The sequence below is a fragment of the Narcine bancroftii genome, chromosome 3 (assembly GCF_036971445.1).
Source record: "Narcine bancroftii isolate sNarBan1 chromosome 3, sNarBan1.hap1, whole genome shotgun sequence".
Classification (NCBI taxonomy): domain Eukaryota; kingdom Metazoa; phylum Chordata; class Chondrichthyes; order Torpediniformes; family Narcinidae; genus Narcine; species Narcine bancroftii.
In genome coordinates, this window is record NC_091471.1 from 243,791,846 (window position 1) to 243,805,768 (window position 13,923).

Sequence of the window (13,923 nt, forward strand, 5' to 3'; positions counted from 1 at the left end):
GCTCTGTATTATGAATCCTAAATGGCTGACTGGGTGGTTAACAAACATTTTCAGTTTAATCTGTGTTCAGCGCCTAAGGGTCTCTGTTAATCACCCCCATTGAAGGTGGTAATTGGGTGAAATCGCCAACCTTATTATCAAAAGACAAACTATGGTATCTCATAGCCACTGCACAATTTGTCGATTCCCAATTTGTGAAAGAAATGGAGAGTGAACAGAAGTATTGGGGGACACTTCTAGAGTGAGTACTTTTGACAGTGGGAATTGATGCCTGCAATGTAAGTAATTCTATCAGTGTTATATAATGGCTGTTTGGTTTTAGCGGAGAGAATCGGTGGGAAGTATGAAAGCGTAAAGGGGTGGTAGCAAAAATGATTATAACCTTTTATCAAGGATGAAATCACTGAATAGGTTGTGATCTGAGAAAGCTACCATAATTCCCCACCCCCAACCTCCTTCAACCACCCTCCCTCTCCCCTACCCACCTACAAAGAAAGGAAGGAGATCAATGAAAACAATCACAATCAACTTTTTATTCGCGAAGCAGTTATCCACCGAAGCAGACCGAGAGATCAAATTTTAACACCAATAATTTGTAAACATGGGCTCTACACTTAACAAAGAAAAAATGTCTCTCTCATATCATGTTATCTTTTTCTAAAGGAATACAAGCTTTCATTTCAATGTGCCATCTTTCCGTACTTTAAACTAAATCAGATTTCCATGTAATAGCTAAATATTTGTTAGAAACAGCTCAAGTCAAACATAAAAATTCAATTTGATACATAGTCAACCTCAACCCTAAAGCAATCGACTTGATGTCCCCTACTAAAAATGACAATGGATCAAATGGTAAATTCACTTTTAATACTTGCTCTCAAAACGATTTAATTTGTAACCAAAAATTTTTAACCTTAAAACAAGTCCAAGTCGAATGGGAAAAAAAGTACCTATTTCTGGACCACAACTAAAACACAAATCTGAAGAACTAAGTTCAAATTTTTAAAATTTCTTCCCCCTCATTGCATCAGCCGACACAATTTGGGGCCCCACTACCTTAATCCGGCCCTGCCAGGTGTTCCATGAAATTAATTACTTTCATTCGCAAGCCAATTCCACAAGCAGTTTGCCTTGGTTGTGGTATAAATCTTGCTCCCAGGATGCCAATGTTCAGAATCTGAATTTATGTCACGAGCATGTCACAAAATCCATTGTTTTCCAGCAGCCCTCACAATGCAAAAGCAGAGGCTGTTTCTATGGATCATGGTCTATTCAGAAATCTGATGGCAGAGGGAAGGAAGCAGTTTTTGTTCCATTGGGTGTTCTTCTTCAGCCTCCTGTACCTCCTTCCTGATGGCAGCAATGAGAAAAAGGCACGGCTTTGGGGGTGGGGGGTGGGGGTTTTGAGGATCGAGACTAGCCCCCAACCATCTCCGCTTCCTATCAACGCTCACCTTTCCTTTCCCCTGGCTTCTTCCTCCATATCCAACTATCACCCTCTCTCCCAGCCCTTTCTTTTATTCAGACGCCTGCCTGCTTTTTATCACACCTTGAAGAAGGGCTCAGGCCTGAAAAATCAGTCATCTATCTTTACCTCAGATGGACGCTGTGAGACCTGCTGAGTTCTTCCAGCAGTTTTGCTTTTTTTACTACAATCAGAGCATCTGTCGATTGTCTTGTTTCACTGCTGTATGAACACTCTGCCTCTTGTAAATGTCATTAATGGAATGAAGACTGGCTCTGGCCGAGTTCTGTCATCTGCTTAAGGTGGTTGTTATGTATCTGGAGTTACTTGGGAGACTTCCTGAATAACTTAGAGATGCAAGATTCAAATAACAGAAGAGACTTTACCTACGGATGCCATCTACCATCTCAGGAAACTGTTCACAAACACATATACATATACATTCACTCCACAGTGGTAAATACTGTTACTACAGTGAGAAGGGAGTATTTTTACACGGTTACAAAATAGTTCACATTATCCTGATTATGTGAATGGGAAGGGAATGTTGAGAATCACTTTTCTAGACCCAATTGTTACTGAAATAATTTGCTTGAGAAAAATTGTCAGTGGTCCATTTCCTTTGGAGGAACTAAACTTTTTATGATGATCTTTTCATTTTCACGTTATGAGAGTTTATGAAATTGGACGCATTTTAACAGTGTTTGTAATGAGAAGGAAAAACTCTTAATTGGCTGTTAATTCTGTCAGAGATCCTTGGAAGAGATGTACAAGGGGCTGTGAAGAATCGTCTGTTTAGCTTTCTCAAATGGCTTCAACTTCTCATCGGAATGGACGCAGGTATCATGAGGAATATTCATGTCAGCACTGGACATGGGGAGCCTGTTTCCCAAGTGAAGTTGAAAATAAATCGAAAGATTACACCAGACCCTGAATGAATTATGACATGCATTGCTGGATCCCAAACTCATGGAAATGAACATTCTACATCAGGGATAAATGTTCATTTCTTCATTTTGGGCTATGTTTGAATAGACAAGAGGCTCTCTAATGTATTGCATCCCCCAGTTTTCATCAGACACATTTCCACATAAAAGGTGCTCCTTTTTAAAAAAACTGTGGCAGTAAAATGCTAATGGATATTGATAGAATAAATACAATCAGGCTTTTAAGGGTGAAAGTGGAAAGGTTTAAAGGGAAAATTTCTTCACATAGAGGGTGTTGAGAGTGTGGAATGGGCTCCCAGCTGAATTGGTAAATGTCGGCTCCAATTTGGACAGGTTCATGGATGAGAGGGGCATGGAGGTATATAATCTAGTGCAGGTCAGTGAAAGTAGACAGAATAATGGTTCAGCTCAGATTAAAAGGGCTTTTAAATTAAAATTATTTAAAAAAAAATTAAAATTAAAATTTATCAATGAGCTCAGTAACAGCCTCTTCTGGCCCACGAAACTGTGCTGTCCAACGGTCCATATTTTATGATGGGTGGGAGTACGTACAAACTCCTCACAGACAGCGCCAGATTCGAAGCTGGGTTGCTGGCGCTGTAATAGCATTGTGCTAACCACGCCTCTGTTTGATGGTTCGATGATTCTAATTGATTAAAAAGAGACAATAAATAGATAATTATTCTGGAGCTATAAAACTGATGCAGTCCTGTTCAGGTGTCAGAGCAGGTTCTTTTTAGTGCAACAACGGGGAGGTTCAAGAGCCCGATAGCTGTTGGAAAGAAACTGTTCTTGAACCTAGAAGTGTTAAACAAGAGAGTCTGGAGACAGTGGATAGAAAGTCTAGAGGTGCTGGTTTTCAGTCTTCTGTACCTTCTGCCTGGAATTAGCAGTGAGAAGAGGGCGATGGGAGTTCCTTATGATGTTGGCTGCCTTCTTGAGGGATGCAAATTCATTGCTATGTTGTTCTTTTTTTTCCCCTAGTCCTCTATCGCTTGCTCACAGTGGACAATGACCTGAAGCCAAGCAAAAGATCAACCATCGTTGAGCTCATGGTAAGGTGCTTGTTCCATAACACAGAGAAAAATAACATCTTTCCACCACTAAAGTGCTTTGAGAGTTGCAGTTTCTCACCATTTGTCAAGGAGAACCACGAAGAGAATTTGAGGGGAGCATCCATTAGAGGAAAAAGGTCAGCGACTTTTGTGTGTCATGACTCTTTATCAAGACTGTCCATAAAGGAATTGTTCAGGCTGGAGTTGAAGAATGAAAATTGAAAGGAGACATTTCCAGTCACTCAATGCCAGATTTTCAAAAGGGTCACAACAACCCTGGAGTCTTTAAGGCAGAGATATCAAACAAAATATGGTCCAGAAGTGCATGGAGATATCAGGATGGGGGATGGGAAGGGTTTAATGAAAAAGGTTGAAGGAGAGGAGATAAAGAACAGATAGATTTCAGGAGTCAGTAATAAATCTGGATAGAGCAGTAAGCCAGAGCAGGGTCAGCACCAAGGGGAGGCATTTACAGGCACTGACCGCTCCCACCAAAAGAGATAACAGCGATGAATAAACAGGTAAACTTAATTCACTATAGTTGGTGGCTGGTGAACAGCTGACAGCAATAAAGCAATGTTTGAGTCTCTTTCATCAAGGTTTGTTACCCTTCACTTCCTGTGTAACCTGCTGAGTTTCTTCAGTACTTTTGCATTTCGCATTAGTCCCATCTTCTGCAGAATTTCTTGTTGAATATGTGAGAGGACTTTTTTGGCTGCGCACAGTAGCGTAATATTAGTAGTATCTTCACTCTTCCAACAGACATCGTGACACAGCCTAAACGTGGTGAAACTGTGCTTTCAAACAGATGTGCCCCTGTAATCTGAGCTCGATTTTTGGCTGTAGACATTTGGAAGTAGATGGAGAAAAGATCTCTGTGCCATCCTTCAGCCGTCCTTGATTCATCAGTCCTTTACAGGCCAACCCCTCCCATCCGTTCCTCATTACAGCGGCATTCTCCGTCTTGATGAAGGTTTTGAACTAAAATGTCAACAATTCCTTTCCTCTCCCCAATGCTGCTTGACCCACTATTCACAAGATATTGGAACAGCTGTAGTAGGCCCATCAGCCCATCGAGTCTGCTCTGCCATTCTAATCATGAGCTGATCCATCCTCCCTCTCAGCCTCACTCCCCGCCCTTGATTCACTGACTAATAAAACACTTGTCAATCTCTGCCTTGAATACATCCAACGACCTCTCTTCCACAGAGGCCTGTGGCAACAAGTTCCACAGACTTGCGGCCCTCTAAAGAAATTTTTCTGCATCTCTGTTTTAAATTGACCCCCTTTTACCCTGAAGTTGTGCCCTCTTGCTCCAAACTCCGCTACATCCTTGCCACATCTACTCAGCACATCTTTCCTCAAATAATGCACTAAAAACTGTACACAGTACTCCATGAACTTCCAGAAGATTCCTTTGTGCTCTGGGTTCCAGTATTGGTAGTCGTTGTGTCTTCAATTAAAATGAAGCACATGATCTCCAGGTAAAAGTTAGCTATGTAGGATTGAGGTTTTCCCAGTGGACTGTAATCCTAGGAGTTTTCTATCCCAAAGTATATTCAAGACAAAAGTAGATAGATATTTTGAATACAGGGTTCAGTGATTGGTAAAGAAAGGAAGTTGTAGTCAATCACAATCTTATTGATGGACGCACCAGGCTCAATAGGTCACTCACATGAAAGAAACCTAAAAGTCTACAGATGTCGTGATTGCAGTAAAAAAACAAAATGATGGAGGAATTCAGCAGGTCTCACAGTGCCCGTCGGAGGTAAAAATATAGAGCCAATGTGTGGGGCCTGAGCCTTTCACCAAGGCAGGAGATAAAAAAAAGCAGACAGCCTGAATCAGAAGGTTGGGGAGGAGTACAGACCAACAGGCAAGACCATAATTGGACATGGGTAGAGGGGCAAGAGAGAAAAGGTGGGAATTGATTAGGGAGTGGGTGGTTTCGGGAAGGTAGAACTAGATGAAAGGAGATGGAGGGAAAAGGGAGGGAGAGAGAGAGAGAGAGAAATACTGATAGGGACAGAGAGAAACTGAGGGGGCATCTAATGGAAACCAGAGGAGTTGATGTCATTGCCATCTGGTTGGAGGGTGTCCAGAAAAAAAAATGAGGTGTTGTTCCTCCAATCTTTGGGTGTGCATGAGACCATGGACAAACATATAGAAATGGAGCGGGGAATTAAAATGAGTTTCAGCCGATGTAGTGAAGGTTCTCAATGAAGCAACCTCCCTTTCTGTATCCAGTCTGTCCAATGCAGAGGAGACCACAATGGGAGCAGCAGATGTAGTAGATGACCCCGGCAGTTTCACAAGTGGAGCATTGTTTCACATGAAAGGACTGTTTTTGGCCCTGAATGGTGGTGAGGGAGGTGGTGTGGGGGCAAGTGTAGCATTTCCACATGCTCAGTTCCTGCTTGCATTTCTTATGTCCGTACATCAGTATCTCGAACTCTAATATGATTGTTGGAGATTGTCTCTGCTGCTTCATTCCTGTCTTCCCTCCTCACCCTTCACAGCTGATTTTATTTTTAAGGTTTGTAAAGGCAGGAGCTTGTAGGTAACTGTGTGCATGTTTAAAATGACAAAACCTTAGACCTTGAGGGCCACTGACCCCTGCTTCTAGAGGGCTTCACAATATATTGGCCTTGACAGCCTCCCTATGCTGTGATTTCAGGCATGGCATAATTAATACCTTGGTATAACTATTCTACTTTCAGAATCCACAAGATATTGTTGTTCAACGGAGAGAGATCTTTAAGAAAGATGCTACTGGAATTTCTGGAAATACCTTTAAAATACCAGAGATTGTAAAGTATGTGCCAATTCTTGTTACAATTAGAGATTATGGTTTGACAACTTGGGCTTGTGTTTATTGGAATTTGAAAGAATGACAGGAGATCTGATTGCTTTGAGATTCAGAGTGGGTGAAGGGGGAGTGGGGCGGGGGGTGGGGGAGGGTGGTGGTCATAGGGGTGTGAAACGTCCAGAGGATGGGATAAGAGTTGTAATCTTATGCAGTTGATGGAGGCAATCTGGATGAAATTGCTGCCATCTGTAACACTGATCGTCAGGCCAATATTATCCTTACCTAGTCTGGCCACAGCCTGATCCCTGCCTGTCCTCGGGCATTCGATCAAAGCAGATTAGATGAAGTGTAAGTGCGATCAACTGCGAAGATTAAAGTTGCCGCCCCCCCCCCCCCCACCCTTCACCTGATGTGGTTCTGCCTCTTCCACCACTACACCATCTTCTGAAATGTAAGAATTCACACTGATCTCCGTCCCAATAACTTATGGAGGAATAAAGGTATTTTTTGTGTAATATTACATTTCTGTGTTATTACATGATCTCATTTTACAGTTTGGTGCTCTGTTGGATTATAGTCAAGACCCAAGGATTATTCATTTTCATTGGAATTCTTGCTGAGAATATTTTAATTAAAATTTTATTTATGAATAGTAATTATTTCCAAAATGACAGAGAAATATATAATAGTTAACAATGCAAAGTAATTTATTGGATATATCTTTCAGTATTGGAATGTGGACGATTATTGCAAGTTATAATGATGCTCCCGATGTAAATTTTACATCTCAGTTTGAGGTGAAGGAGTACGGTAAGGAAAGTTCATCTTTGTTGTAAACTAAAGCAAAAGAATTGTTCCTTCTGATAGAAATATTATAACTGACATGAAAGCTATAACAGGACATCTTGACTTGACACCTTGCTTCCATCTTGATTTGTCCATTGTCAATTGGATGTCAAAGCAAGGATTTTGGTCGAAGGTATTTGTCTCTGTTCATGACCTTCTGCTGTCTGCTTTCCTCTAATTCTCATTCTTGTTCTCCCCTCTCTCTTTTTTCCCTTTCCCTCTGTCCCCTTTCAGAGAGCCAAAATGAATGCTCACCTTTCTTCATCATATCAAGTTGACACCTTTGTTCCTGTTGGTCTGGACAGCCCCCCCCCACCCATTCTTCCCCCTTTCTCTCCCTCAACTTTAACTAAGATGCCTGCCTGCTTTTTCCTTATGCCTAGGCCTGAAATGTCGGTAGTATATCTTTACCTCCTATGATGCCACGAGACCTGCTGGGTTCCTCCAACGTTTCTGTGTTTTTACTCCAATCTCAGCATCTGCAGACTTCTGTGTTTCACTCCCTTCTTTCCACACAGCTGGGTTCAAGCACCAATAAGTTCTACGTGCGCAAAAGGCAATCCCTCACCACACACCCTCCATAGATCCTGATTTCCAGACAGTAATCTTTTCCGACACCATGGGCCAGATCTCAAGTCATCCACCATTTCTCCCAAGGGCTCAATACCAGGAGTTCTCTTCCTTCACTAATGTGGCCTTGGATTCAGTGTGTATTTTCTTATGTGGCCCTGGGACACAACTGAATTTCCCAGCTATTCCCATGACAGAAACATAGCCCTAACCAACAACAATATTTTGGCAATCCTTTAAGGACAATTTAAGCTCTCTCAGTAGGGTAGTTTTGGCTCTACGTCCTTGATAGCAGGAGATCTAGGCTTTGGGTTATATTTTTGTGATTCAAAGAAGGCATTTTGGCAGGTTAAAGACAGCATATAAATAGGGGTAGTTGCTATTTTTTTGCCCTGTATGTTGTAAAGTTGTTGGGTGAAAGCTGATGACTTGATAAGATATCGGCGTCCATGTCCGATCCGCTGCTCAGTCGGCTGGAGATGCGTGAGTTTGTCCACTTGAGTAAATGTTCTTTCTCTTGGTGTCCCTTTTCTAGTTTTGCCAAGTTTTGAAGTTACCTTGGATTCGGGGAAGCGTTTTTTCTACGTGGATGACACAGAATTGCATATTACGGTCACAGCAAGGTTGGTATTCACTTCTCTCTGAAAATAGGACAAACAAATTTGGCTCTTTTTGGTGGCATTAAATCGGTGGTTCATTTAGATGTCGAGTTAATCCCGCTTCTGCCTTGAATTCAAGACCATCTGGCAATTCCTATTCAGTTTGTGTTGGCTGGTGTAGCTTACACCATTGGTTCAGCCCCAAAATGGAATATTGACTTTGAATATGGTCACCACACCTTGGGAAGGCTATGCAAGTCTGAAGGAAAAGTCGTAGTATTATACAGCATGGAATAGGCCCTTTGTCCCAACTTCGTCCAAGCTAACCATATTGGCATTCTTGGTGAGTCCCATTTGCCTGCATTTAGTCCATATCCTTCCACCATTCCTATCCATATACCAGGGACTGAATGATTTGCCATAAAGGTCCTGGCCTTGGAGAAAATTTTCAGCTGATGACGTTCTCTTCAAGCAAAAGGGCTTATTTTTTTAAAAGAATTTAATTTAGATATACAGTACAGGCTATTTCGGGCCACAGATCTGTGATGCTCAATTTACACCCAATTGACCTACACCCCTGGTATGTTTTGAACTATGGGAGGAAACTGGAGCCCCCGGGGAAAAATCCACACAGACACAGGGAGAACATACAATCTTCGTACAGACAGCGAGGGATTCGAACCCCATTATTACTGCACCAGTGATTCCGATTCGAATCCAGTGATGTCTGTAAGGAGTTTGTACATTCTCCCCATCTTTGCTGGGTTCTCCTTTTTCCTTGCACTCTACAAAACGTACCAGGGTCATAAATTGTTCGGAATATTTGGGCTGCACGGTTCATGGGCCAGAAGGGCCTGTTTGTGTGCTGTATGTCAAAAATTAGGTTGGGTTAGAGGGACTAGTTCCCATCAGTAGATGGGTCAAGAGTAGGGAAATCAAAAACCCTGGGTAAATGATATCAGGGGGATGAGAGGAGAAAAATACAGAGGGTAATCTTGCAGGCAATCAAAAGAATATTGCTATGGGAAATGGGAACAATATTTCTGTTCTGGGGAAGCAATGTGGGCCTGACGAGAGCAAAGGCTTCCACCTTTGCTGATACACTTGATTGTTTTGGAGATGTTTATCAGAGTTTTATTCATTGCTTAGATACACCTATGGAAAATCCGTCGAAGGTCGAGCCTTTGTTCTGTTCAGCGTAATGAAAGATGGTGAAAAGTTGAGCCTTCCAAAGTCACTTCAAACAGTGCCTGTAAGTAGAAACTACAAAGCTTTCCCAAGGCTTTAGGAATCCAGGAGAAGTTCTAATCTTACTGTCCTCAAGACGTCCCGACAAATACATTGCTTTATCCAAAGTTCCTGAGGTCTTAGAGAAATTGGTCAGGGTTATTTAGCTGACAAAACTAATTGATTTCTTCATGAGAAGACATCTGATTATTGAATATTTTATTTTGTTCCTGACTGAACATATCTCTCTTTGGCTTGGCTTCGCGGACAAAGATTTATGGAAGGGTATGTCCACGTCTGCTGCAGGCTGACGTATACATTTAGATGAAAGAGCATTTCTTTGGTCCATGGTCCACACATATACATTTCTCACATAGCACATAATATTCATGTAGATACTGTATATAAAAATATGATAAAAATAAATATGAATAAATATCTGAAATAATTTACTCAATTTCATTTAAGAGACCCAGGATTTACAGGATACATTTCACCAATCTCACTGCCTGCAGCAAAAAGCTATTTCCCGAACCAACTTGGCAATGAGTTGTTCTGTATGATAAGGCTGAGATAGATGCCCTTTTTCAATTTTGGGGAGTTCCTTCAGTTCTGGTTTGTTTTTTTGGCACATCTCCTCGACTACCTGTCTTCAACTTAACTGACCATTTAAATCTGAATCCCACTTGTAGTCTAAATGGAATGAGCTCAACTAAGTTGTTACCTTCTATGCATTTGGAAACAAAATACCTCCTGAACACCAAATGACTTGCCTGCACATTTGCTCTGCAGCTTGACTGAACTATTGCTATTTAAATTTTAAATTGAGGCGCATAGCACAGTAACAGGCCCTTGTGGCCCATGTGCCCGCTCTGCACAATTACACCCTGGTACATTTTTGAAGGGTGGGAGGAAACTGGAGCCCACCGGAGGAAACCCACAGAGACACGGGAAGAGTGTATAAGCTCCTTACAGAGAAAGCCAGATTCGAACTCCGGTAGCTGATGTGGTTACAGCGAGGCCCTAAAAGTGCCGCTATAGTTCGGGCTAATTGAAATCTGTCAATGCCTTTGACATCCACGCCAACTCATTAAAATTCAGGAGGAAAGGTTCGGAAAGTTAAAAATAAATTTAGTATTTAACATGTTGAACCGCAATTCCAAAGGGATGCAGATGCTTTGATTATAGTAACCAAGTGAAATCGCTAAAGAAGGTCCTGCAACGTTCCGAGGAGGCAAAGATATGTTGGTTCAGGTCTTCTCCTCTAATGGACCTGCTGAACTCCTCCATCAATTTATTCTGTGTTCAAACACTAAAAGACAACTTAATTCATTTCATAAATAATAAAATTCTAACGAAAATTCCCGTGGCCATATTTGGGTTAGGTTTCAGCTTCGATCGCTCATTGTGCATCAGATCAGAAGAATGGCCCAGTTTTCTTCAAGCCTTTAAATTTAAATGCAGACATACAGTATGGTAACAAGCCATTTTGGCCCACCACCTATTGCACCCAATTAACCTACACCCCCAGTACCTTTCGAAGGGTGGGAGGCAACCGGAAGCCTCGGAGGAAACCCTCACAGACACGGGGAGGACATACAAATTCCTGACAGACAGCCTAGGATTTGAACCCCTGACCCGCTAGCTGGTGTGAGAAACAGCATTGTGCCACACCTTCTTTCGCAAAACCGTGTATTTTTTTTCTCGTTTAAAAAATCCTGAAGAATATTCATCAACGTTTTGTTCCAATAATACACGGGGTGTAAATTGATAACAGGAATCTTTGTCTTCTTATGCCAGATTAAATGCAATTTCGGGTAATAGAACATTTTCTGTTTTATTACATGACAATAAATAGTATTCAAGATTCTTTTATTGTAAAATTACCCATTATTTCCTTTAGTCTATTGTAATGCAATGATTCTCTACCAGCAGAAATTGTCTGGCACCCCTTACATTCAGTGAAAGAGAAGCAAAAGACAATATCACCGGCCACCACCCTCCCCCCACCCCAAGTCCATGGATTCGCCTTCGGTGCTTCGGTGCTCCCTCAGCCACACAGACTTTAGTCCAAACCATCGGCAACCCGAGCTCTAGATCCTAACCTCTGACACGATCGGGAAGCCCTCAAGTCTCTTGCCACCCTTCTGCATCTCGGTTCCAATACCGGGTAACGCTTCAGCCAGTCTCGAGCTAGCCTTGAGCAATCTGCAGCTTGGTGCAAACCATCAGCAGCCCTCAGGCTGCCTAGGTTCCTCGCCTCGAATCACCGACAGCCCAACGCCTCTGTGTTCTTCAGCCTTGGAACCCCTTTGCTCGGCTCCTACTGTGGTCACCATCCGATGGGTCGTGTCCTTGGTTTCTCCTTCTCAAACAGGAGGTGGTCTTCCCATTTTCTGCTGCCCTGCACCAGTCCTCTATTTCCCCTCGAAGCTGCTGCCGAATACAGGCAGCGTTATCATGGGGCTGACCCCACGGTTGTAGCATTTTAAAATAAACCACTGTGGGCTCCTTTAACAGGCTGCTTAAAGCCTGTACAGATCCAACGACAGTCAGACCGGGCAGAAGAACCCTGCAATTGCACATTTTTCTGCACTTAAAGTCTTACTTGCTGCAACCAAACAGGTGCTTGTAACATAAAGCAACAATTCAAAACTAATTGAATGAAATTAAAAGAGACAATACATTAGATACAAAATATTTCAGCCTCAATTTATTTCCCTGCCACTCCCTCTCTACCCCAGTGTCTACCCCAGCGAAAACACTCACGTCTTTCATGATGCTGAAGTTTTTATCATGTCTGCATAAGACTTTGAGATTGCTCTTTGCACAATAACTGCAGACCACTGCAGAGGCCAGGTTGTTGGGTTTATTTTAAGATAGTAGTTCTTGATTAGGGAGGACATCAAGTGTTACAGGGAGAAGGCAAGATAATGGGGTTGAAAAGGTTGATGGAATGGCAGGACAGACTCGATGGGCTGAACGGCCTCTTTCTGCTCCTATGTCTTTGGTGTTATATTTTTTAAAAAGCTGATTATTTTATGTGGGTTTTAGGGGTAGGTTCTTAATTTATTTAAAAAAAAACAACAAAAAAATCCATATTTCATCAAAAGATGAGTAAAGTAAGAAAACTGAAAATACATGGTAAGAGGAAGGGAACACAGGATGAGTAACAATTAATCAGTATCTGAGAAGGGAACAGGAATGTTTCCTGAAAATTATTTTACCGTTAGGTTTGCTTCGAAACATCACCCGCAAAGTTGAGAACTCTCCAAACTCTGTCTACAGATTACAAATGGCCATGGACAAGCCGTCCTAAAAAAGGAACATTTGACTGCCACCTTCGACAACGTTAACTCATTGGTCGGCTACACCATCTACGTGTCTGCAAGTGTCATCACACATACAGGTGAGTTTGCAGATTAATATAGAGAAGAATGCAGAGAAACTAATGCAAATCCATTGTCCATCTTGCGATTGTTCTTAATTGTATGCTTGTGTATTCATGTAAGGACCTTGCAGTGGGCAGACACTTTAATTCCACACACCATACCCACACTGGCATGTCTATGAATGGGCTCGTGCACTGTCAAACCGAGGCTATCTGCAAATTGGAGGAACAACACCTTGTATTTCGCCTGGGCAACCAGACGGCATTGACACCAACTTCTCCAATTTCCATTAAACCTCTTTCTCCATGTGTTTCTCTTTCCCTCCCTTCCTGCTCCCCAGCCCCTTCCCTCTCTTATCAGGGAGCTATCCTCTGCTCTCTTCCCCATTACCTCTCAACTTTTTTTCCGTTCTATCCTCTCACCTGTATCCACCTGACCTGTTCACCTGTGTAACTCCCTCTTCCCCTATCATTCCCACCCTCTGCCCACCCACCTTTATATTCAGTTGTCTCCTGATTGACAGCCTGATTAGGGTAGGACGTGAGTGGGAAGGGAAGGTTGAGAACCACTGCTCTAGATGCAATTGTGATGGAAATATTTTGCTTGAGAAAAATTGTCATTGGCCCACTTCCTTTGGAATTCTGAAACCAGGCACATAACAAGTCAATGAAGTACGGTTAAAACAGTAGTTTTCAAACTTTTTCTTTCCACCTTAAGCAATCCCTTACTAATCACAGAGCACCTATGGCATAGGGATTGCTTAAAGTGGGATGTGAGTGGAAAGTAAAAGTGTGAAACTCACTGGGATAAAGTTACTTGTTTTAACAAAAAGAGAAGACCAAGATATCATTTTGCAGAGAATAGCAGCTGCCATGGATGGTGAGAACAGAGATAGAATCTGGCCAATCTACTCCCTACGGGCATGTCATGAACCAAAAGCCGACTGCCCTTCATTTGGTGAGCTGAAACATAAAATTAAAACAAAGAAACCTTTCATCAAATGACCACATTGT

General features: G+C 42.1%; 1 protein-coding gene across 1 annotated transcript in view; it reads left to right on the forward strand.

Moving 5' to 3' along the window:
- The window catches only part of LOC138758436 (complement C3-like), a 120,175-nt gene that overhangs the window by 8,631 nt on the left and 97,621 nt on the right, over window positions 1-13,923 (forward strand). The window contains exons 4-9 of the mRNA XM_069927346.1: window positions 3,397-3,467; window positions 6,188-6,282; window positions 7,004-7,086; window positions 8,228-8,315; window positions 9,441-9,543; window positions 12,807-12,927. Coding sequence (XP_069783447.1) covers window positions 3,397-3,467; window positions 6,188-6,282; window positions 7,004-7,086; window positions 8,228-8,315; window positions 9,441-9,543; window positions 12,807-12,927 — 561 coding nt within the window. The remainder of the gene's footprint in view (window positions 1-3,396; window positions 3,468-6,187; window positions 6,283-7,003; window positions 7,087-8,227; window positions 8,316-9,440; window positions 9,544-12,806; window positions 12,928-13,923) is intronic.